Raw genomic sequence first — 24,841 nt, forward strand, 5'->3', positions numbered from 1 at the left:
GGTATTTACTGACAGCTGTGTTAAAGTCATCTGGAAATCCCATCTTTTCTTCTTAACCTAGTTTTGAATTTTACATTCTATACTCTTTAGGGATTCCCCAAAGGTGCCCTAGAGCATAGAAAATGTTTTAAAGGAATATTAATTTGGGGTGTCTGAAGATGTACACTGCTTGAACTGAAACCTGGATTTGATTCCCAGCACCACATAAACCAGGTAAAATGATACACAACTATAATCTTAAATCTTGGGAGGTAGAGGCTGAACAATTAAAAACTTCAAGGATATCCTGAGATACTGAGAAAGTTTGAGGCCAGTCCCAGCTCCAGGTCCTATCTCAAAAGATAATCTCTTGATTTGGGAACAGAGACACCGCCCCATAGGAGATTGTAGGATGGTAGTGAGGCTGAGGCCAACCCACTCAAAACCCCGAATATATCTCAAAAACACAAAATTTTTAAAAATTAAGAGAATTTTAAAAGTCAAACAATGGCCTTACTGGTGAGTGATAGTATCAATACAATAAGCATAATTAATCCAATAAATACATCAGTTACTGTATTTAACTGTATTTAATGTTATTGTTTCAGTATTAGTATTTAGTATTTCAGTATTTAGTTTTATTGTTTCAATAAAATACTTTGGTATAAAACATAAAATATGATAATAATTGTTATAATTAGGAAGATAAAGCTAATAGAACAAGACTAGATCATGAGCTGTGTGAACACACCCTACGAAAAACTTGCAATCTCATAGATCTTGTAGATCTCTGTGAGGGAAGTGTTCACATCTATTTAGACCGTGCATGGGTTGAGTATTTCTAAGGGCCCATGCTTTGTCATTTACCACATGAGAACGTTGAAACGGGAAGTTTTTCACGTACAGATCTGTAATCCTAAAATGACCTTGATCTTTCTTTCTCTCTTGCATTCTTATCTCCTATTTCCCGTTGTATTGCACACCTAAACAATCAAGACAAATGTTCAGTAGTTGAGTCCGTTCTAAATGTGTCTTTAAAATATCACCTGTTTGCCCTGGATGTTCAATAGCATGCCATATTACTTCTACTGGAAAAGCACCTGTGATGTGGGTGGTGGTGGCTGCACGCCTTTAATCCCAGCAGGACACAAAGGCAGGCGGATCTTTGTGAGTTTGAGGCCAACCTGGTCTACAAGAGCTAGGTCCAGGACAGGCTCCAAAGCTACAGAGAAACGCTGTCTCAAAAAACAAGAACAAAAACAAAAAGAAAGAAGGAAGAAAGGAAGGAAGGAAGAAACAAAGAAAGAAAGAAAGAAAGAAAGAAAGAAAGAAAGAAAGAAAGAAGACATATTACCTGCTAAGCACATATGATGAGCAGATGAACAGAGAATCTATTTTCTGGCACTGCTTTACCAAGGTTTCTTTATTATCCTGTCTCAGACACCGAGAGCGCTTTCTAACCTTTCTTACCCTTGACGTGAGGGTACACGTCACACATGTACACATGGCTACATTCTCATTTGTCTTATTTTCAGCTCAATGTCAGACAGCAGACTCTTAATAGAATCAGATTAGAAAGGGAATCATACAAAGATAGAGACTTCATCTAGGTGTTTCCCCCAGAGTATGGAGACTATAAGAAGCTGAATCTTATCAAACATACCAAAATTTCTGCTGGAGGCTTTCAATTTATTTGTTTCTACTCTGAAGACAGGAAATTTCACTTGCATCTTCATGAGCCCTCAGGAGAAATCTTGTTATATTCCTCACCTTGAGGTACTGCAGTGACAACAGTCCCCACATGTCCTCACACGAGCTACTTACATCTGTGTTTTAGTATACTCGGAAAGTATTAAATTTTCTATAACAAAGCCTCTCGCCAAACAGAAATCAAATACCTGCTAAATAAAATAAAATAACCTAATAAGCCTAGGTTCTCCGATTCCAGATCTTTCCACTTTACCATCAGTCTTCTTGCAGCTTACTGAAATACCAGCAGGATCGCAATCAATGTATCTGAGGTAGTTTGAAACTGTGATTCTTTTTCTTAATCTTCTTTCTTGTACTGACACTTCAATTTCTCCTTGCCTGAGAATAAAAGGAACTGGTAATGACATAGAGCTGACAGAACTGCACAGCTTTATCTCGGGGTGGTAGCTTGGCTCTGTGAGGCCTGGCAAGTCATTATAAAGTCATTTCGATAGGCCTATGTCTCGGAAACAGAGTCAATGAAAAGCATAATAGAATCAGGCATGTTCACAAATGATGTGAGATTTTAAAAAAGGCTGGTAGATCACATGCGTTATGTATTCTTAGAAACTTACTCCCTTGTTATTTGACTGCACATGCTTTTATTTCTGATACTCTTTGCAGATCATAGCTTTTAATGGAACCCAACAATGAGACGTGGATGCATGAATTCATCCTCCTTGGCCTGTCCAGTAGCTGGGACACTCAAGTCTCCCTCTTTGTCCTGTTCTTGCTGATGTACCTAGTGACAGTGCTGGGGAACTTCCTCATCGTTCTTCTGATCAGACTGGACAGCAGACTCCACACTCCTATGTATTTCTTTCTCACCAACCTGTCACTTGTGGATGTGTCCTATGCCACAAGCATAGTACCCCAGTTGCTGGCTCATTTTCTTGCCACACACAAAGCAATTCCGTTTCTGAGCTGTGCAGCACAGTTATTTTTTTCTCTGGGCTTGGGTGGGATTGAGTTCCTTCTGCTGACAGTAATGGCCTATGACCGCTATGTGGCAGTGTGCGACCCTCTGAGGTACTCAGTCATCATGCATGCAGGGCTGTGCACGAGGCTGGTCATTACATCTTGGGTCAGTGGCTTCATCAACTCTCTTGTGCATACCACCATCACCTTTCAGTTACCCACGTGCACCAATAAGTATATTGATCATATAGCCTGTGAAACCCTTGCTGTGGTCAGATTGGCTTGTGTAGATACCTCCTCCAATAAGATTGCAATTATGGTTTCTAGCATTGTCTTGCTTATGACACCTTTCTTTCTGGTTCTATTGTCCTACATCCAGATCATCTCAACCATCCTAAAGATACAGTCCACAGAAGGAAGGTGGAAAGCCTTTCAAACCTGTGCCTCTCACCTTACCATGGTCGTCCTGTGCTATGGCATGGCTATTTTCACCTACATCCAACCTCACTCCAGCCCCTCTGTTCTTCAAGAGAAGTTGATGTCTCTGTTCTATGCTATTTTGACCCCCATGCTGAACCCCATGATTTATAGTCTAAGGAATAAAGAGGTTAAGGGGGCATGGCAGAAACTTTTAGGAAAATTTTCTGGGTTCACATCAAAACTGGCAACTTAATGACTCATGAGCATAGCTGGAGGAAAGAGTTTTTCCTCAACATTTATGCAACTCATAAATAGCAGACGGAATCTGCAATGTCCTGTCAACTAGGAGCAGTAGACAGCATAACACATACCTGTGATGCCACGTAGCAGGTTGAGTGTTAATGTTGAGTTGTGTCCCATTGGGATGCCCAGTGGAGTTTTGCAATACTTTATAGAACTTTCTCCTAACTCTGTCTCCACTTCCATGGTATGATAATTAGAAATCTTTATTACTTTGTTTGAAGTCCTGAGCCAGAAGGGCTAATACATTTCACAACAACTTGTTGTGGTGCCAATTGAGAGAAAATTCATGTTCATCTTTGGAGAGACTCACTTGAACACTGGGAGCCTGCGGTAACACAGTTTGTATGTACATGGGCCAACACTAAGGGGCGCTGTGAAAAATTACTATGCTGTCTTTATGCCGAACTCACTTCATGAGATGCCATGTCTCACTGTAAGAGTTAACAATTTTTTCTAGAGCTGACCATGTACAGAAAGATCTAATAAACGTTTCCATAGGGAGATGCCAAGTATATACAGCTATTATTGTCCAAGTTAACATTTGTGTCTGGCACTAATTGGAATCATTCAAACAATTTTGAAGGGATTTGACCACATATACAAGGGATTTCAATGTAAGTGTTGAATTCAAATTTGTCCAATCTCTGAAAAAATGTACACTCTCTACTTCTGAATCATTGCAATAAAATAATCTCACAAAGGATGAGATAAAATATAAACCATCAAAGACACACTTACTCTTAGAAAGGGACTGACTCCTGCATCAAAGATGGATTTGGGTAATTAGGATGGTTTAGTTGGCTGTGTTAATATTACCTTCATGTCTGTATATTAATCTTTTCTTTCATATTTCATACTCACAATTGGCCTTCAGAGACTTCATCATTAGAAAAAGTACAAATAACGTAAAACAGAAGAAAAGCAGCAATTGCACAAAAGGTAGAGATGTAGACAAATAGGAAGCATGTGATCACAGATGGTCTTCTCTCTTCCTTGAAGGAGTTTATGTATTTTTCTTCCCAGAATCACCTTTCTATAACCAATACCTTTCAATTGCATCTGTCAACACATTATGACAGCATCTGAGGCTTTACACAGATGAAGACCATTTAATCTGAAGCAAATTTTGAATTATAACTTTACAATAATATAATCTCAAATCATGATATGAATGGCAGCTAGATTTCTATTGGTGCTGATTCATCTGACATTCAGAGATGTCTCCAGTGGGTCAGTGGTTCTTGGAAACATAGTCAGTCTGGTACAGTCTTTAAAGGAGCATGTGTGAAGAGTATGAATGGCAGACAATGGACAGCTATAATATCCTAATCAGTTTAGAGCGAGAGTAAGAACATTTAGGGTGATGGCAGGGATAGTCCCATGAAAAGTCTCAGTTTGAGACTAGAAACATGAGAACCAGTTATCCAGATGACAAGAAACCTGAAGACTGAATAAGTGGTTCCAAATTTCACATATAGTGTAAGCATTTACACCCTAATTTTCTGGAAGCTTAACTGAAGTGCACAGAAGAGTAAGGAGAAAGGAAGGATAAAGTAGCTGGATAGACATTGTCATATCTGGCAAGGCCTTGGACGCCATATTGTCTTTTAACTTTTGCCTTAGTTAAAGCTACCATAGTCATGAAACAACATGACTAAAACTAATTTAGGAAGGAAAGATTTTACTTTTCTCACCGGTTCAAAAAACAATTCATCATCAAAAATAGTGAGGACAGGAAGTCAAAGAGGGCAGGAATCTAGGGGTGAGAGCTGATGTGAAAGCCACCAAGGCATGCTGCTTACTGGATTGCGCTTGATGACTTTCTTGGCCTCCTTTCTCACACAACCCAGGACCACCAGTCTGAGGTAGTCCTACCCACAATGTGCAAGGCCCTCCTCCATCAGTTGTTAATTAAGAAAATGCTCTACATATCTGCCCATAGCCCAGTCTTATGGAAGAATTTTTCCAACTGAGGTTCCATCCTCTCAGATAATTCAAGTTTGTGCCAAGTCTTTATAAAACTAATCAGCACAACTTTATCTCATAGTTTTAAAATACTGGAAATTTGATAATTTATTCATTGAATAAATTTGTGTTTTCTTTTTTTCAATTCCGCACTTTTTAATTTATTAAATTTTTACTTTTGATTTATTAACCAACTTCCTAAATATCAGTTTTATTCTGTACAATATTAGGAGTATAATAATAATATCTCATATTACGTGTTTGGAGAAAGATGATTTAAGATTGTATGTATAAAGTATTAATCACTAATGTCCAATTAGAAACAAAAATTTGTCCATTAGGAATTATTACTATGGCCTTAATAATTTTTTTAAAAAAGAAAACAAACTATCTTTTTTCATTTTGCATACCAATCCCAGTTCCCACCCCCTTCCCTCTCCCTATTTCCTCCACCTTACCCCCCCACCACTCCCCATCCATTCCTCAGAGAGGGTAAGGCACATTGCTTTGGGGAAGGTCCAAGGCCCTCCCTACTATATCGAAGCTGAGCAATGTATCCATTTGAATTCAAGGTATGAATTGAAGAAACAAAATAATCCAAGAAAAAATTAGAAGCAAGACTCAGGCAAGTGGAGTACTCAACTGGGCTGCTTAAATATTAGGAAGATACGAATTTTGGTGGGATTGAGAACACTCAAATTATGTTCCATAGCAGATATTCCACCTAAAACATCCCATATCCTATACTGGAATCCCCATAGAGACTTCATAATTCTGATAGAATGTTCTGATCATGACTGACTGTTATGTATTAAATTAGAAAATTGAACACCACAAACAAACTTTATATACACTGGTGTAGGAGAGATGTGAGAGAGGAAAACTACTTAAAGGTATATAAATATATATGACTTACTAGGGAGGAAGATGTATGAAGATGTAGTATCTTCCATGCTATGACTGCTTCTTTAGACAGTGTTTACAATTCGTCTTTATTAATGGGTTAATTTAAGTTGTAAGAGCTAGTTAATAACAAGCCTGAGCTAATAGGCCAAACAGTTTACAATTAAAAAAATAAATAAACATCCTATGGTCTGTTTTTTCCCTTGTTTGGTGTCTGATGACCTTTCCTAATCTTCCTTTGCTAGGAAGCATTAGTCTGTTATAACGGGTTAGTATAGTCTTGTGTTTTATTTGTTAAATTTCTATTTTTAACTTTTTCATTCCCTTGGCCTTCTTCAGAACATCTAGTTTTCTCTGTATTATTATCCATAAATTAAATTTCTTTATTTATTTTTTGAAAATTTCACACATATGAATAATGGGTTTTGATGAAGCCAACCCCCAGTCCCTACCCTTCATCACCAACCTTATTTCCACTTCCAAACTCACATACAATTTTTTAAAACTCATTAGGTCTACTTAATGCTGTCTTTATGTGCATGGGTATATGACTGTCTACTGGAGCATGAATATCCTTCCAGGGGACCCATCCTGAAGAAAACTCAGTCTCCTTCCTCAGTGGCCATCAGTCGCCAGTAACTTTGCATCTAAAGATGATGAGACTTGATGAGTACCTCCCTTATCTAGCAGAGCTTTTGGCTGCTTGAGAAATTGCTGGTCTGAGAAATATTTTTAAAATATTTAACATCTTTGGCCAAAAAGACTTGCAGATTAAACCTCTTTGAAAGTTCATCTTACTCTAGACAGGGGTTCTCAACCTATTGTTCATGACACCTTTGGGGTCAAAGACCCTTTCACAGAAGTCCTCTAAGATCATTGGAAAATGATGTTGACATTATGATTAATAACAGTAGTAAAATTACAGTTATGAAGTAGCAATGAAAATAATTTAATGGTTGAGGGTCACAACAGCATGAGGTATGCAGGTTCTTTAAAATGGTAGAAACAGATCTACCATGTGATCCAGCTATACTACTGGTGGCCATGCGCCCAAATGACTAAGTATCCCATCAAAGAGGTACATTCCCCTCCATAGTCTTTGTTGTTTTATTCACAATAACCAGAAAATAGAAACAGTTTAAATGCCCATAACTGATGGACGAATAATGAAAATCTGAATAATTCATCTATAAAGACAAATGAAATTATAAAATTTTCAGATAGATGGATAGAGTTGGAAACAATCATTCTGAGTGAGATAACTTAGACTCAAGAAAAAAACATTGCATGCTTTCTCTCAGATGTGGATGATAGTTTGAATCTTTAGATATGTGTGTTTTTAATTGGAGTCATGTTGGAATCAGGAAAATAAATTTCTTGGGATGAAATGACAGCTGCTCCTAATTCTTAGGTGTTTGTGAAAGATATTACTAATAGAATGTGAGAAAGAATGGTTGGTTTGGTAAGAATATGTATTATAAATAATAAAGTCGATAAATATAACTTTTTAAAACAATGGACACTGAAAAGTATTAGAAAATAAAATGTTTTTCAATAGTTACTAACCACAAAATATCTATTGGGGTTTACCACCTTTTCAAAATCGCAATACATATAAAGATTATAGTTGTTCAAGTGAAAATTTCAACAGGACATGCATAGTAATTATCTACTTTGTTTCTCAAAATCCTTTGAATAGTAGTGCTTGTCTTTGCTTCCTTTTAGCACTGGAATTGCATTTTCAATAGGATTTCGGTTTCTCCCAGCTGGTTTGCCTGTGTAATTTTGATTTCCCCTCGATATACTAGATATACTAAAGTTTTAGTGTTATTCTCTTCAGACCCTGTATCTCAAGTCAGATCTAGAAGCTTATTGGATTTGATTTTATTAGTTTTCTCTCAGTAGGACTTTATCAGTGGTCACAGTCTTTCTCACAAGAGACGCACAGTGTTGGATTTCATTTTTCTTGTCATTTGCAGTTATTATGATGCCTCGCTCAGGGATTCTTAACAAAAACATCTATGGACTTTTGAGGCTTAGTAACTCTTTGTTGTTGGGGTTTAGCTGATATTCAGCAATATTCATGGCTTCTATCTACTACTTGGCATGGCAGTATCCCCTCCTTCCCTTCAGGTAGTATGAAAATTATATATATCATATTATCATTCTGGTGCATTTTGATGTAGTTCTCCCATCAAATTTAGGGTTTTTGTTTGCAATTGAACATCCTACAGTTAACTACTATTTGTTGGGAAGTCAACCTTTTATCCACTGCAGTTTTGCAAGCTTCTGAAAATCAATTCCTCCCTGGAAGCAGCTTATTCAAATTAGAAACATAAATCTCCCACAATGAAGTCATTTATCCTATTCCTGTTATTCTTCACAATAATAAGTATATAAATTAATAAAACATTACTGTGCCTTCTGGGAGAAAGTGATTCAGTTTCTGGTTAGGAATCCAACAAATGATGTTTGTGTCAGAAAAAAAAAAGCCTGGCCTATGCTAAATACTAAGAACAGAGGTAACTGCACAATGAATGGTGGTTCCTATTGCAAGAAAACGGTGAAACTAAATTATGTTTGACTTTGGTGCTGCTCACTTACTTGAGCTGAGAAGCAACGCTGAGTCTCACTCATCAGAATTTATGTTTCTGGGACAAAATACCTGAACAACTGAAGAAAGATTTATTGTTGGGATCCAATTTCATACATTTTAGTCTATAGTCTTTCTCTACTTTGATTCTGAACCAGTGACATAGTACATCATGCTAATGGGAGTGTGTGATGAAAGAGGCTGATGCCTCATTGCAGACGGAAATCATTAGATGTCAGTTGGAGGAGTCTTAGGGATATTTTGTATTCAAACCATAAAAAGACTCACTGCAGACTTTAGATGGAACTTTTGTGAGTTTGGTAATGTAAGGTAAAGCACCATACTGAAAGGTGAATGTGAGATGGTGACAGAGTGAATTATTCAGGGAAATCTCCCATTATCTCCTGTTAGACAACTTGAAATGCTGTTTAAAGTACTTTTATTTCAGGCTTATGTTTCAGTAAGTCTGGATTGAATGAGGCCTGTTATATCAGAAAAGCATTTTATTACAGGGTGGTATGGACAAAATACTCAAAGAGTAGATGTCATCAGCATTAATGATGGAAAAAGGATCCGTTTAAAGGATGTTTTTCAGTGTTGAACTGTGGAGGTTGAACAAGAAGGAAGATTTTCACCCAAACCGTAAAAATAATAGAGAATGCTCTGGATGTCATACTGAAGGCTTTGAACTTGGTCTCTTCTGTCAACAGATGAGTGTAGACAAGCAGTTGTGACCAGGCATCTGTATCCTAAGGCTAACAGTCTCAACCTTTGGGAGCATGCTGCTGGAAAGAATCAAATGTTGTCAGTTCTATAGGTGTTTAGAAAGGAGATGAATGAGAAGAACCTCTACCTTCCCTCCTAAATGCCTAGATTATTTCAGAAAATTTGTCATAGATATGATGACATCAGAAGCCATGGTGATGTGCTTGCATAAGACACTGGCAATGTTATTGCTTCTGTATTTGCTTTGAGCATTGGTTATTTTTCTGGTTGTTGTGACCAGATACCTGACAAAAAGCGACTTAATGGAGAAGGAGTTTATTTTGGTTTTTAGTTTAAGAAGGGATATAGTCTGCCATAATAAAAATGCCCTGGCAGCAGGAGCATAAGGCAACTCTGTCACATTACGTCTGAAGTGAGGGCATGGTGAAGAGACAAGAACTATGTCAATACTGTGAGATCTCAAAGCCTGCTTGCTTCTTTTGGCTCACCTCCTTCAGCAAGATCTATCTCCTAAATATTTCAAGCTGTCCAAAACAGAGCTACCGTCTGAGGATGGAGGGTTCAAAGACAGAGCCATGAAGGCTATTTCACATTCAGACCACAACAATCTGTCTCTGGCCTTCGCAGGCTGATAATTATCTCACAATGCCGAGTGTATTTACTACAACTTTAACAACTCCACAGTCCTCAGCAATCTCAGCATGGTTAAAATACCCAAAGTCTGTTTGTTTTTATTTTCCTCAGACTCAGAGAAACATCAACTGTTGTGTGCCCTGGCTCAAGAAAGTTACTCACAACATACAAAGCCATAAAGTAAACACTCACATAAAAACGGGGGATGGAAGCATAGGAAGGACAGACCGAAACCCAGTAGGTTGAACTCCAGATCCTGGAGCTGCATGGGTAGCATCTAGGGCTCATGATAGAGTCGCCTAAGCTCTTGAGGGTGTGGATAGCTGTACCTTTCTAGGTTGGCTGCCTGCATGTAGTTTCTCCAGCTCCAATATCGGCTCACAGCTTTTCTCAGCAGATGTTCTATTGCCCTGCCATCTCTAGCATCACGGGTTCCTTATTTCCATTTAGACTTCACCTTCACAGCTCACATAATTCTCCTTTCAGGGACTACCACACGTTGCCCGACTTCCGTGGCTCTCGGGAACCGTGGTGCATTTTCTATGATACTCTTATCTTCACGTCTCCCATCCTACAAATCAGTGTCACGTGGTTGATGCTGACAGGTTGGGATGCCAGCCTCAAAAGTTATCTGGTTGCCTTGGTTAGTGTGACAGCAGCCTCTGTATTCTTTGACAACTGAATCTTTGAAAACCCCTTTTCGGCAGGTATTTTTGAGTAGGAGACACCGGCATCAGTCTTGGTTCAGGCTGTCTCATTTCAAATAAATTTGGGTTATCATAAGATGGAGTCCTGGGTGGGTGGCATTCTTTCCTTGGGTACCATTCCTACTTTCCTAGTGCGGAGCACGAGGTTGCTCTTTAATAAGATACACTCCTTTAACATTAACGTCTAGTTTTGGGTCTTCCTTGCCTGCATTTGTCAGTTTACTCAGGGTTCTTTTTATCCCTCTTTGTGTATCTCTCTGATCTGCATCTGCTCTCACTGTAGACCTGACTTAGAGGAACGACAGACGCTGTATTACAGCCTGGATACTACCTGCTCTTAGGAATTCTTTGGCCAGCAAAATTAGTTTTGAATTCACCCTCACCCAAGTTCTCAGAATGTGCCCAGATCAGAGTATTAAATGAATGGCCTCTGTCCCGATTCCCAGCACATTTTTGTTCCCCTCTGAGATTCCCTGAGCGAGACCTCCACTGTTCCTCTTTCTCCGGGCATTCTGGGCTTTCATCCTCCCAATAGGAAGCCCCACTACTCCCCGCTTATAGCATTTTATAACTTTTCTGTTATCGTTGTTTATTTATTGAGATTGTATTTTATTAAAGTATTTCTGCCTTCCCTTCCCTCCCTCCAAACTCTTCCATATACAGCTTTCCACCCCTCTCTATTCTTCATGAAAATCAGTTCTAAAGGCTTAAGAACCACATGGTTAAGCTTATCATAGTAATAGCCCCCTTCTCGGTACTGATTTCTTTTATTAGTTACTTTTATCATGGCTGTGACCAAATACCTGTCAGGAAGTAACTTACAGGAGAAAGTGCTTTAATTTCTAGTTTAAGAAGGTATAAAGTCCACCATTGCAATGAAGACACAGCAGTAGGAACACGTGGCAGCTGGTCCCACTGTATATATTCTAAGGACACAGAATAGACAAGAAATGGGGCTGGTGATCTATTTTCTCTAGCAAGACTTTACCTTCTAAGGGTTTTTACAACCTTCCCAAATAACTGGAGACTAAGTGTCCAACCATGTAAGCCCATCTGAGAAATTTTACATTCAAAATATCATCAATAAGTATAGATTATTTAATACACAATAAATGTGCAGGCCTTCCTGTCACTCAGCCATGGGATCCCCCTGGCTCTGGGCAATGATGATGCCTGAGATGAAGAAAGGTTCACATTCTTGATTAGACATCCTTGAAAGACCACCATGGTCTGTGGCTGGGCAGGGCAAGCCCACAGTACCTGTTTTTGACCTAGGAATGTCACAGCTTAGATTCTTAAGTGCTTCGCGATTTAAGCACAAAGCAAAAATGTTCCTGGACAGTAAAAAAGTTACAGGCAATGCAATAGGACAGATTCAGACATAAAAGACCTCTAAATGGGTCATAGTGTTAGATAGACATATGTAGGCTTGGGAGAGAGAAGAAAAAGAATATAGAGAATAAAGTTAATGCTTTAAAAAAAGGTTAAGTCTTTAAAGAGACAGAGTACAGATAGTTATAGATTAAAAGAAATAAAGAAAAATAAGCCACTTAAAAATGGAAAATTTTTAAGTGAGTTTGGATTCTGTATATTGTATTTTCTTTGAATTTTTGACTGTAAAGGAGCTAAGTACACAGAGACATTTCATTATATGGGCTGCCAAGCTAAATCAGAATGAACATCATAATACATAATACATAAGTATTATGACTTCAGAATTTGGGTCTAAGAATATGATGCTTTGGAAAAGAGGTTCTTCTTTAGTTTTCACAGAGGATGAGACCCTGTGGATTGCTTCTATCCCAATATGGTATGATAGACCACACCCTCCTGAAAGGCTGCTTTGAACATCCTCAAAAAATTACTTTGCTCAACTGCCAACTGAGATAAACCTAGCAGACAGATTATACCATGAAAGACCTAATTAATAGCCCCCCTATACAGCAGGAAGAAGTTTTTTTTATTTTTTTATAATTTAATAAACAACTTTCTAGATGTTATTGCTTCTGTCTGAATTTCTTGTGTTTGTGTTTCTGTCCCTCTGAGTCATTCTCCTTCTTTTTGTTCCTGTTTCTATTTTTCACATTGTGTGTGTCATAGTAGCGCACACCAACTTTTTTGGTTTGTTGCTGACGTGCTGCTCTTCTCCGTTCCTTACAGGTCAGCATCCTCTGAGATTTATTTGACGGTTCTTCTTCCATCTCTGCATTCCGCTTCCTTCCCTTTTTGGTGGGTGCTGCATCCCTGACTTTTGAAGACATTTTCTTTTCTTCTTCATATTTTGCAAAAACCTTTTCACTTAAGCCCTTGGATATTTTGATGGCTGAGAACTTTCTAGCTTTGGCTTTATTTAGAAACCTCTGGTACTTGGCAATCTTTTCATCTAAGGCTCTAATCACTGTTTTGGTGTCCTTTTCCACTGGTTCTTCCTGAGAGTCCTGGGAAGGCTCTTCCACAGCATCCACTGATCCTGCTCCTGACTGCTCCTGCTTCTTCTGCAGAAAGGCTTTCCAGATCGTCTTCCATGTCTGACAGCTCCACAGGAACCAGGTCCTCCTCAGAAAACTGAGGTCCCACATTGATTTTGCCGAAGTCCTGGCGAACGCGTGCGAGGATCTGTTGCATCTCTGAGTTTGAGTCCTGGGAATGGCCTGCTTCTGGTTCCTTTTCAATGACAGAATCTGACTTTTCAGCTAGGGTTTCTGAGATCTCTTCTTCTGGGTTGTTCTGGGTTTTTTCTGCGGGAACTTCCAGTGGTGAGGAAGGTGGAAGCTGGGGAGCTGTTGGTGGCTCTGCATTGGGTGGCTTGACAAAGAAAGGGATCCGACCTCTCTGCCAGTCATTGAGAACCATCTTACCCACAGTCTGCAAGTCAGGCTCTCCGCCCTTCAGTAACTTCCCAGTATGGAAAGCTAGTTTCTCAAGGAAGTCCTCAGCATTCTCCCAGGAGTCAATCCTGTATGTTTTGCTGATATATTCTGGCTTTGCTCGTTCAAGGACAGCACCAATGTGGTCCTGAGGAGCCTTAATTTTTTCAACTTGAACCACTCCTTTGAGCACTATGTCGGTCTCTGAGTCCTCAGAGGGGTAAACCACGCCAGGACAGTCAATCAGGAATATACGACGCATCAAGGTAATATACTGCCAGACCTTTGTTTCTCCTGCAATGGGGGTCACATTGCAGACTTTCTTGGATCGTAATGTGTTTATCACAGAGCTCTTGCCTACATTTGGATAGCCAATGAACCCAACGCTGATTTATTTCTTGTCTTTGTGCAACTTCCCAAACTGCCGCAGAAGCTGAATGAATGCTCCTTTTCCAAAGGGGTTGGTGAGACTCGCATGGAAAGCAAGTGTTGGGTAGTCCTGGGAAAGCACAGCGACCCATCGTTTTGTTGCCCAAGTTGGAACAAGATCACACTTATTGAGTACAAAAATGAGATGTTTCCAGGGTTTTTCCTTTTTCAGGTAAGCTTCGATGTGAGGGGAACGAGTACCCATTGGATCTCTAGCGTCAAGCACTTGAACTACAACATCCGATGAGTCAATCACCTTGTAGAGCTCTCCCCATATTCTTTTCGACTGTCCCTTTTTATATATCTCTTCTTGAGCTTCATTTCTTACACCAGTGTCCTCCGTCACCAAATCACGGTCCTTGCCCTGGTCATAGCTCTCAGTGGACATTTCAGCATTTTCTAGAAGGGACTGCATATCACTTGCAAACAAGTTTGGCCGCTTTCTCTGTGACTTTGGACCGAATGTACTTTTAAAACTTTCAGTATCAAGAATGTGAACCTTTGCATTTTGAGGCTGGATTCGATCACGCAGAAGAGACATCGGTAACTTGCTTTGTTTCATGACAACTTTGTATGGATCCTTCATAACTTTATCCATTTCTTCTTGAAATTTTTGTAATGATGCCTGCTTGATCACACTAGTGTTTCCAAACCATTTAATATTTGGCTCCACTCGTGCCACTGTGCCAGAAGCCACAGTTGACTGATACTGCAGTGGCTTAATCACTTTACCACGATTGTTCCTGCGCTCCTTTTGCCTGTACATATTCAGGCGCCGAATTGTGGCACGGTCCCTCATGTTTTGGCCTCCAGCTCCCTGTACTCGATCCGGGTTGGTGCTGGCTGACGACCGATTGACGGTGCTCAGTCCTTTGTACTTGGGCTTCACCATCCTGGTGACAGTACCCCACTCTGCTACACGCGGGGTGAGCACTTCAGAACTTCCCTGCCGGAAAGGCGACCTACGTGAAACACCGGAAGAAGTTTTAAGAGAAATAACTACGTCCAAATTCCCAAATATTGTTTATACATGTTCTTTTACATTTAAAGGGGGATATGATATAGATATGAATAATTTACATTGACAAAAGTTTTACTTTATTGATATAAGTTTAAGGTCAATTTTGTTATATGTATATGTATTTCTGATCTTGATTAAGGTATCGTGATTGTGTAGTTCATTTAAAATATAATATCTAATTAGGAAATATAGATTGTTAATAGATAATTATCAATAATAGTCAAGCTTGTAGTCATGTTAGTCAGATTTTCTAGATATATAGAGATATATTTCAGTTAAATAGGGATTCTTCATATCTTTCAAAGACTACAGAATATGGCATTTAAATGTTTTAATAACTTAGGGCTGTTCATGACAGTGAGACACATCTGCTCCTGGTAGTACCAATCTACTTAAAGAGGAAGATTGGCATCAAAGAGGCTACTTAAGGAGTTTGATAGCCATTTGGGCAAGAAACTGTTCTTGCCTGGACTGATGCATAAACTGGACACAACACACCTGCAGAGAGAGGTCTGCTGAACTTGCCTAAAGGTGAGATGATCCTTCAGAGTTTCTGATTCATGAAAGAGTCTGTGAGATATTCTGCAGGGCACAGCAGATAGTGACTGAACTGCCTTTGAAATTTCCTGCTTCATGGAAATGTCTGCTGGAAACTATGGGCCTGTAGGCTGAAGAGGGATGTCCCAATGGTACAAAAGAACTTTGGGTGACTGTACAAGCAGCGAGATGTCTCTGTCATTTCTAGAGTTTGGAAGTTGCTTATTTCTTGTTTGCTTAGGTAATATATCCTTCTAGAGTCTTTGATGGAGTTGAAGAATAAATAGATAATTATAATTTTCCTTAGTTATGGTAAAAGATAAAATATATCTAAATATTGTAACTGTAATTCTTGCTTGATAACTGTTTTGTTATATGCAATTTTTACTATGTTAAAGTCTTCTTTTTTGTTTAAACAGAAAAAGGGGAAATGATGTAGGAGGATCTTCTTTCTATGTGTTGCTTTTATTGGTTAAATAAAGAGTGTGCCTTGGCCTTTTATGGGACAGCAGCTTAGATAGGTGGAGTAGACAGAACAGAATGCTGGGAGAAAGGAGGCAGAGGCAGAGAGCCACCCACCATGAAGCTACCAGGTCAGACATGCTGAATCTTTCCTCATAAGCCACAACCTCATGGTGACATACAGATTATTAGAAATTGGTTGAATCAAGATGTGAGAGTTAGTCAATAATAGGCTAGAACTAATGAGCCAGGCAGAGTTTAAATGACAGTTTCCATGTAATTATTTTGGGGTATATGCTAGCTAGCCAGGCATCCGGGAGCCCTGCTGTGGAGAGCGGCCTGCCACTCCTTTTATAACATAGCTCCATCCATTTTCCTGCAAAATTCAAGATGTCATTATTTTTTTCTGCTGTGTAGTACTCCGTTGTGTAAATGTACCACATTTTCCTTATCCATTCTTTGGTCGAGGTGCTGGAGTGGGTTTGGGAAAAAAGGACCACTTCTGCATTGCTGGTGGGAATGCAAGCTGGTACAATCCCTTTGAATGTCAGTGTGGTGATTTCTCAGAAAATTAAGAAACAACCTTCCTCAAGACCCAGTAATACCACTGTTGGGTATATATCTAAAGGATGCTCAATCATGCCACAAGGACATGTGTTCAACTATGTTCATAGCAGCTTTGTCATAGCCAGAACCTGGAAATCACCTAAATGCCTACATATATTTATCCAAGACTGAGACCCATTTAGAGTTCTTCTCTGTCTGAATCTGTTCTTATTGGACTATCTGTAATTCCTTTATGTCTTGAAGGGCTTTTAAAATGGTAAGCAGCATGGTTGTAGCTGCTCTGGATATTGGCTCCGCCTCTCTCCACTTTCAAAATGGTGGCTGCACCATTACTGCCAAATCTGGGAGGAACTGTGCTCAGCACTTTAACTCTGAGAATGAGCGTGCAGCACATAAACCCTTTTTATCTGAGTAATAGCTAAATACGACCTGCAGCACACTGCCTGGCCTGGAAATATCTTTATAGCTTACTGGCAAAGTTTTAGCATGTCTGACTCTAGTGGCGGCTCCATGGCATCTCTCTCTCTCTACCTTCCTTCTCCCAGCATTTAGTCCAGTTTTCCCTGCCTACCTAAGTTCTGCCCTATCAACAGGCCAAGACAATTTCTTTATTCATTAAACAATAAAAGCAACACATAGATAGAAGGACCTCCCACACCAAGTACTATATGAGACCATGATAGAATGTCACAGAATTGGTTTATGTAATATTTTAAGAAGGACCTAAGGATTCACTGGAGCTTGGGTAAGAGAAACTGGTGCGGGAGAATTATCTGCATTCTGTCAATTATATTTTAATAAAACGCTGATTGGCCAGGCAGGCAGTATAGGCGGGAAAGCCAGGCAGGAAGTAGGGGTGGAGCAAAGAGACTGGGAGTATTCTGGAAGCAGAAGCTCTCTCAGCCACTCCTGTCCAGACCACCAAAGAGGCAACATGTAAGCTGTCACACTGAGAAAGGTACTGAGCCCATGTGGCTAAAATAGATAAAGATAATGGGGTAACATAAGTTACAAGGACTAATAAGGAGCCTGACCCAATGGGCCAATCAGTTTATAATCTTATGGAGTCCTGTGTGTGATTTTCTTTGGGGTTTGCCGGCTGTAGGGTACCAGGCGGGACAGAAACCCCAACAAGCCGGCCCTCATGTTACAAGAAACGAAGAGCTACCTTCCACGGGGAGAGGAAGGGCAGTATGGTGACCCAACCGCTGAGATTTGGGAGTGATGACAGCAGTTAATACACCAATGTAAGACACTCCCAAGGGACTCTGCTGGCTCCAGGTTACCAGTGCAGCCTTTGTCTCATTTTATTAGTGCTGTTTGTGAGTCCACTTGGGATTACCTGTGAGCTTCCTCTCATTAATTTTTGTAAACTAGTGCCAGGGAATTTTAGAGTCCTGGAGGCAAGACAACTGGGACATTTCCACAGTCCACCACTCTGAACAAGAGAGCATCATTTGCAATACAATCCTGGACTAAAGGAGATACGTCCACATGACCAGGTACTGGTGGAGGTAGCAAGGAGTCCATAGACAGTCAGAACAAATAGTAATCCGATCTCTGTGGGCATACAGACTATGTGGGACTATGGATACTGGGATCTTCTCACACCCAGGATGACAGGAATTAGAATGAAACCATTTAGCTTTCTAAAGACTTGAGGATTAGGGACATTGCCACCATATGAGCTTGCCAATGAAAGACTTTAGTGTTGGAGCAAGGGGTCTAGGAAAAAGTATTATTAATTAAAAGTGGAAACATGATAGATAAATATTAAATCATTTCTGTTAGGACACAGGACAAAGTCAAGTTTAATAAAATATGTACCCAGTCATGGAAATTCATGAATATTTAGTAGGAACATATTACATTTCTGGGTAAAATAACATTTCAATGACCTTAAAGAATCTTGTCTCAATTATTTTTCTGACTGTGCATATATGACTATTTTACGTTTTTCTCAAAGGAAGTACTTCAAATATAAGAAGACTAGATTGATTATCAAAGACATCAAACCTGAGACTAGAAACTGGAGTTAAAGTTGAATGAGGCTACATGTCTTGTTTGGTTTGATCCTTGAATCATCTGTAGGAAAGTATTATAGAATCAAGAAGAACAAAATACTGAAAGGAATATCCTAGATACACGGGGAAAGAGAAATAAAGAAGATTGGGATTTCCACAATGTAACCAAAATAAAACAGATCACTAAATCTGAATTTCGAGACTGAAACTCTTTAAAGACTGTGTATCAATAATTAGAATCAGATTATAGGAAAAATGAAGTGAATAAATCTGAAGATGAAATAGATAATAAGACACCAAAAAGAAAGGACAGCAGTGCTCTCAGGTACAAAAGCACTTTTGACACTTCAGCCACCATGGTGTCCCTGGTGTTCTCAACCATGTCCAAATGCAAGGATGATGGAAATGCTCCTGCCCGCAGTGAGTACAGTGTAAGTACAGAAAACGACTTTGCAGTCACACACATGAACATGAACATTTCTCTGCAGGAAGGGGTGATTTCCACTGATGACTCAAGTGCACAAAGGTAAGGTTCTGCTTTATGTAGGCCAGCATGTGAGAAAATTACATGTCAAACAAGTGTTATGTGCTTGTTTTAAGGGATACGTTTATTGCAGATAAGACTGTAGAGTGTTCCAAAAAGGCCAAATATCATCCATACTCAATGGAGCATCACAAAAGATGAAGATGACTGAACAATTTTTTCTTGGAGTAAAGCTTTTGGAATTTTATCCATTAGTGTTAGGGAAGCACCAACTGAAAATTGTAGAGGGTCATCTCTGTAACCTGGCTGATGGGTTATCCATTTAAGATCAATATGATTCATTTGGGACTTATAAATATTGATTTAAGGTTGAGTATTCTGTTTATTTATAGTGACATGAATGTTGGCTAAAAATATTTTTTGAAGGATGAGATTCTGGGAAATCATTTTGTATTGTGTTGGCCTAGTAGGATTTTCTCCTTAATGCATCTGTGCATGAGGGGAGAGAATATAAGTTACTGATACAATGATCTAATTGAATTTAAATAATTTACCGTGGTTCTAAAGGTAAAAAGCATTTAACTGGACATAACATTGTAAAGGTGACCCTTTCAAAGAGAAATGGTTCCTCATTGCTGTATCCTGGCAACCTCTTCCTTGAAAAAGTCAAATAAGGGAGCATTGGTCCACAGAGCAGTAAGAACAAGTACCCTCCATTAAGAAGCAGTGAGGAAGCAATGTGAGCAGCCAGATGAGAGGTCACCTCCAGATCTGTGTTTGATGCAATGACTGTGACACCAACAAAACAAGTGGTTCTGATGTTGAATAGATTTCTATGGGTCATGTCTCTCATCTCTATCGTAATGAGTAGGGTTTCACATTTTCTCTAATGCATCATTTCTATTTCATCCCAGACATGTAGAAGGTATGTTAGATGAAAAGGTAATGGAGTATCTTATTTTCAGGAATCTTATTTGGAAGTATTTTTTTCCTCTCGGGCATTCTGTGGAGATGGGGGCAGATGGGCATAAATTGGAATACATTTAAGTAAATTAAAAATAAATACTCTTAATTAATTAATTACTTTCAATGTATTTAATAATAATAGTTAAATGACTCTGTGATTTCAGGTGCTATATGTTAATAGCAAATATCACCAAGTCATTGCTTGAAAAGTTGTCATTAATCATATATTTGATTTGACTTAAGAAGGTCTTGAATTCCAAAAGGTATTGTTATAAAAGTGGATATAACAAAGGAAAATTTTTAGACAGGTCCCACATCTGCTGCAAGGTTGGTTTGGTGCAGAGCAGTGGTCTTGAGATGGACATGAAGCTGTGTGACTTTTAGATGAAAGGGTAGAAGACACATATAAAGGGGAAGTAGGATATCTAGAGTCAAATCCATCCAGATGACATCTAATTCATCCCTACCCTACTTGTCTGAATCTCTCTCCTTGTTTTCTTCAGGTAACATGTATTTTGAGTGATCAGAGTTCTAACACAATGGCATTAAACTGAATAAAATCTTGTAGGATGTTGTGGGATTCATCAAGATATAACAGGTGTAAAATAATATTGACTAATTGATGTGTAGGCTGAAACAACAGCTAAAGTTTTAGCACATATGGGCTCAGTATAATCTATTGAAATTTACTTTATTTTAAAAATAGAATAAAATTCAATCTTTAAATAAGTCACACTATAACATGCAAAAAGCTGAGTGAGAGATCTGAATTTCTAACTTTTGCCTTTGAGTGCTGTTGAAGCATTAAAGTTCTATTTCTTGCTGTGGCCAATATTTGCTTAAATGAGTGGGAAACACATGCAGATGATTTTCCCTAAGATGAAACACTGGCATTATTTTAGCTGAGGAAAACGGATCTTTACTGAAAATGCCTCATCTTTTACTTTTTATGCAATTTCACTGTCTGCTATGTAAAGCTTTGGTTTTCTCATTGGATCCAATGTATTGCATGCCATCGATAGAAAGTGATACATATGTTCACAGTATATCAGCTTCTATTGGGTCCTCCACTTCGTGAATATCCTGTTCAGCATTAGTTTATTTTTAAACATTTCACAATAAAAACAATCTTGATATCAACTATTTAACACATCAAAAATGTGTTTATCCGAATAGTAGCTTGATTTAGCAATATACATTTCTGTAAAAACAAACAATCTATAATAATTGCTATAATTAGTAAAATAGAATAGACCTGTGTGGGATTGTACACTATGTAACAAATTTCTTTGGTAAATCTAACTAAGGACAACTGGCTATAGTAGGCTAATGTTACAGACATTGGAGAACTGTGCACGAGGAGAATGAGCAATGCTCAGATGAAGGTGTGAGTTGGGCATCTTCAGAGCACTTTTTTAGTCTTGTTCTTCGTCGGAGAAGACAGCTTAAGTGTGGTTGCGCTCCTCTTTTAGGCTCAGAGGCTTTAGATGTGGTCAACACCCTTTGTTTCTCCCCTTGGTTACTTCTGCTGTATATTCCTCTAGTTTTCTTTGCACCATGCATTCTGGGGGCTGCAGCACTGGGGATAGGCAGATATGGAGGGGAAATAACAACATCTATCATTTCACCCATTCTGGTAGCTGCCACACTGGAGACAGGCAGATGTGGAGGAAAAATAACAATATGTGCTTCTTAGGAGTCTTTTAGAGGTGACCTCTGTTTCTATTCAACGTTTACAGTTGGCATCATATCTCACTATTATTACTGAAAAAGCCCTTGCCCAACACAAGCAACCAGAAGGGAATTTCCACTCTCATGAACATCTATAAGAATTCCTATCTTAGTTTATTGAATAGTAAAGATAGATTCTTAAATGTCTGCTTTTCCTCTGTCTCTTAGATCTGGATGTCTAAGCTCCCATGTCATTTTTTGCTTTCTTTTCAACTAACTCTTGAAGAATAGGTTCCTAATCCAACTAAGGGAAAAAGAGAAAGCACCAAGACCTGGGTATTATCCTGGCACCCCTCTCTAGACTACGAACAGCAGAGGACACTAAAGCCTATTAAAAAAGACCAAAGATTTCTTTTAAAAGCTGAAAATTTATGTGTCTATTTTGTGGGAAATGTGGGAAAGAAATAACATTTACTTAATTATGTTCCCAATGTGGAGGTCAGAATGCTACAAGCAAAGACAACGCTGGATAATATATCAGTAATCTATTTTTGCACGCTTAATATACTTGAGAATTATTGAATATGAACCTTTTCTATAGGCAAAAGCTTATCATGACATGTAAATGACATACCCGCTAAAGATAATTGAGATTTAAAACAATGTTTTCTGGTTCTAGATACTGCCACAAATCCCTACCTCTGCAGAATAATTGGTTTTGCCATTGACTTTTGAATTCCATTAAGAGTAAGCTAGTTGACATAATTTAGGGAGTTTTAAAACATTAAGTCTCAAACCATTTACTGATTTACCCATCATAGCCAATTATTATCCTCTCCTTGCCTCAAACCAAAGGAAATGGGATATATATATATATATCACGAGAGTGTACTGTAAGTCTGGGTTATGACTGTTTCTCTAAGACCCTCTGAAACAGATCTGATGAGAAGCATTCTAAGACTGAGGACACAACTGCAGTCTCACGAACGGACTGAAGACTGCTGAGACAGCTGGCAGGTCACACGCACTACGTCATTTTACCTAAAACTCCACGCTTACTCAATTGTTTGTACTTTTTTTTCTTACTTTTTTGTACAGATTAATAACCATCACATTTCTTAATGGAACAGGACAATCAGACGTGGGTGCATGAATTCATCCTCCTTGGCCTGTCCAGTAACTGGGACACTCAAGTCTCCCTCTTTGTCCTGTTCTTGCTGATGTACCTGGCGACAGTGCTGGGGAATTTCCTCATCGTTCTTCTGATCAGACTGGACAGCAGACTCCACACCCCTATGTATTTCTTTCTCACCAACCTGTCGCTTGTGGATGTGTCCTATGCCACAAGCATAGTCCCTCAGCTGTTGGCTCATTTCCTTGCCACACACAAAGCAATTCCGTTTCTGAGCTGTGCAGCACAGTTATTTTTTTCTCTGGGCTTGGGTGGGATTGAGTTCCTTCTGCTGGCAGTGATGGCTTATGACCGCTATGTGGCAGTGTGTGACCCTCTGAGGTACTCAGTCATCATGCATGCAGGGCTGTGCACGAGGCTGGTCATCACATCTTGGGTCAGCGGCTCCATTAATTCTCTTGTACATACCGCCATCACCTTTCAGTTGCCCATGTGTACAAATAGGTATATTGATCACATTTCCTGTGAAATTCTAGCTGTGGTCAGGTTGGCCTGTGTGGACACTTCCTCCAATGAGATCGTGATCATGGTTTCTAGCATTGTCTTGCTGATGACACCTTTCTTCCTGGTACTCTTGTCCTACATCCAGATCATCTCCACCATTCTAAAGATACAGTCCACAGAGGGAAGGAGAAAAGCCTTCCACACCTGTGCCTCCCACCTCACTGTGGTAACACTATGCTACGGCACCACCATTTTCACCTACATCCAACCCCACTCCAACCCATCTGTCCTTCAGGAGAAGCTAATTTCCCTTTTTTATGCTGTACTGATGCCCATGCTGAACCCCATGATTTATAGTCTAAGGAATAAGGAGGTGAAAGGGGCTTGGCAGAAACTCTTAGGGAAATTCTCTGGGTTTGCGTCAAAGCTCACAAGATGATGACTCCTGAGCATTGATGGAGAAGATGGTTTTTCTGCAATGTTCTCCTCTCGACCCAGATTGGAGGTATTGCCATGGCAACAAGGAAGGCTCTAAAGAACAAGTGTTGGCGATGTAATGCTAGAGGCTGAGTGGGTGTGGCAGGAGTGGGATGTGGGTTTATGTTTATGTCACAGCAATGTGTTTTACGGAGCTCAGCATCACTGTCATCTCTCGCCAATCATTACTCAACCTTACCTTTATAGTTCAACTGCATAGTCAACCCACAAGTTTGTACTTCATGATATTTTGAAATCAATACTGGCTAAAGTTAATTTTGGTTTTTTTATTTTGATGTTTTCCTGAGCAAGAAGTATGATAATCTGAGAATGCTGATATAGAGGTATAAGTTTAGCACCCAGTTACCTTTGGCAAGATCCTCCACTGTTTATTATTTGCTTATAATGTATTTTAATAAATCTTAAGTAAATGGAGAAGAATATGTAACTGATACAAAATAAACATTATTTTATTTTGGTTTTCTGTATACTCTTACTATTAACAGTATTTTAAATTTCTTTACTGGAAAACTGATTATTAATTTGTACTTTGGAAAAATGTGGTACAGCATTGGCAATCAAAGAGTAGTTCCTTGAGGAATCAAACAAATTTCACACTTCTCTCAGTGATGCATGGTGTATTTTGCCTCTTCCAGCTCTTTTATGATGCACTATGCTAGGGAAGTATGAGAATATTTCTATCTAAATAGACTCAGCATTTTTGTATGTAGGATCTAACATAATGTCCATTCTGAGAGAGCCGGGAAGAAAAACGTCATTTTTTTCTGAGATCTAATCCCAAGT

The 24,841-nt window shown here is 39.1% G+C and overlaps 2 protein-coding genes and 1 pseudogene across 2 annotated transcripts; 2 read left to right on the forward strand and 1 right to left on the reverse strand.

Annotated features, from left to right (window-relative positions):
• The first annotated feature begins 2,365 nt into the window (after positions 1–2,365).
• Positions 2,366–3,319, forward strand: LOC146889660 (olfactory receptor-like protein OLF3). The gene has a single exon (XM_085683659.2). It carries the CDS (start codon positions 2,366–2,368, stop codon positions 3,317–3,319), a length of 954 nt encoding a protein of 317 aa, XP_085539785.2.
• A 9,531-nt stretch (positions 3,320–12,850) lies between these two features.
• On the reverse strand, positions 12,851–15,161 carry LOC148117902 (nucleolar GTP-binding protein 2 pseudogene; annotated as a pseudogene).
• Positions 15,162–23,045: 7,884 nt separating this feature from the next.
• LOC146889661 (olfactory receptor-like protein OLF3) lies at positions 23,046–23,999 on the forward strand. Its single transcript, XM_085683552.1, has one exon. It carries the CDS (start codon positions 23,046–23,048, stop codon positions 23,997–23,999), a length of 954 nt encoding a protein of 317 aa, XP_085539678.1.
• The last annotated feature ends 842 nt before the right edge of the window (positions 24,000–24,841 follow it).

This window comes from Myodes glareolus, chromosome 25 (assembly GCF_982192425.1).
Source record: "Myodes glareolus chromosome 25, mMyoGla1.1, whole genome shotgun sequence".
In the NCBI taxonomy this organism is placed as follows: Eukaryota; Metazoa; Chordata; class Mammalia; order Rodentia; family Cricetidae; genus Myodes; species Myodes glareolus.

Bases quoted from the DNA above. Each gene is read 5' to 3' on its own strand.
- LOC146889660 (XM_085683659.2), top strand. From the start codon at position 2,366: ATGGAACCCAACAATGAGACGTGGATGCATGAATTCATCCTCCTTGGC.
- LOC146889661 (XM_085683552.1), top strand. From the start codon at position 23,046: ATGGAACAGGACAATCAGACGTGGGTGCATGAATTCATCCTCCTTGGC.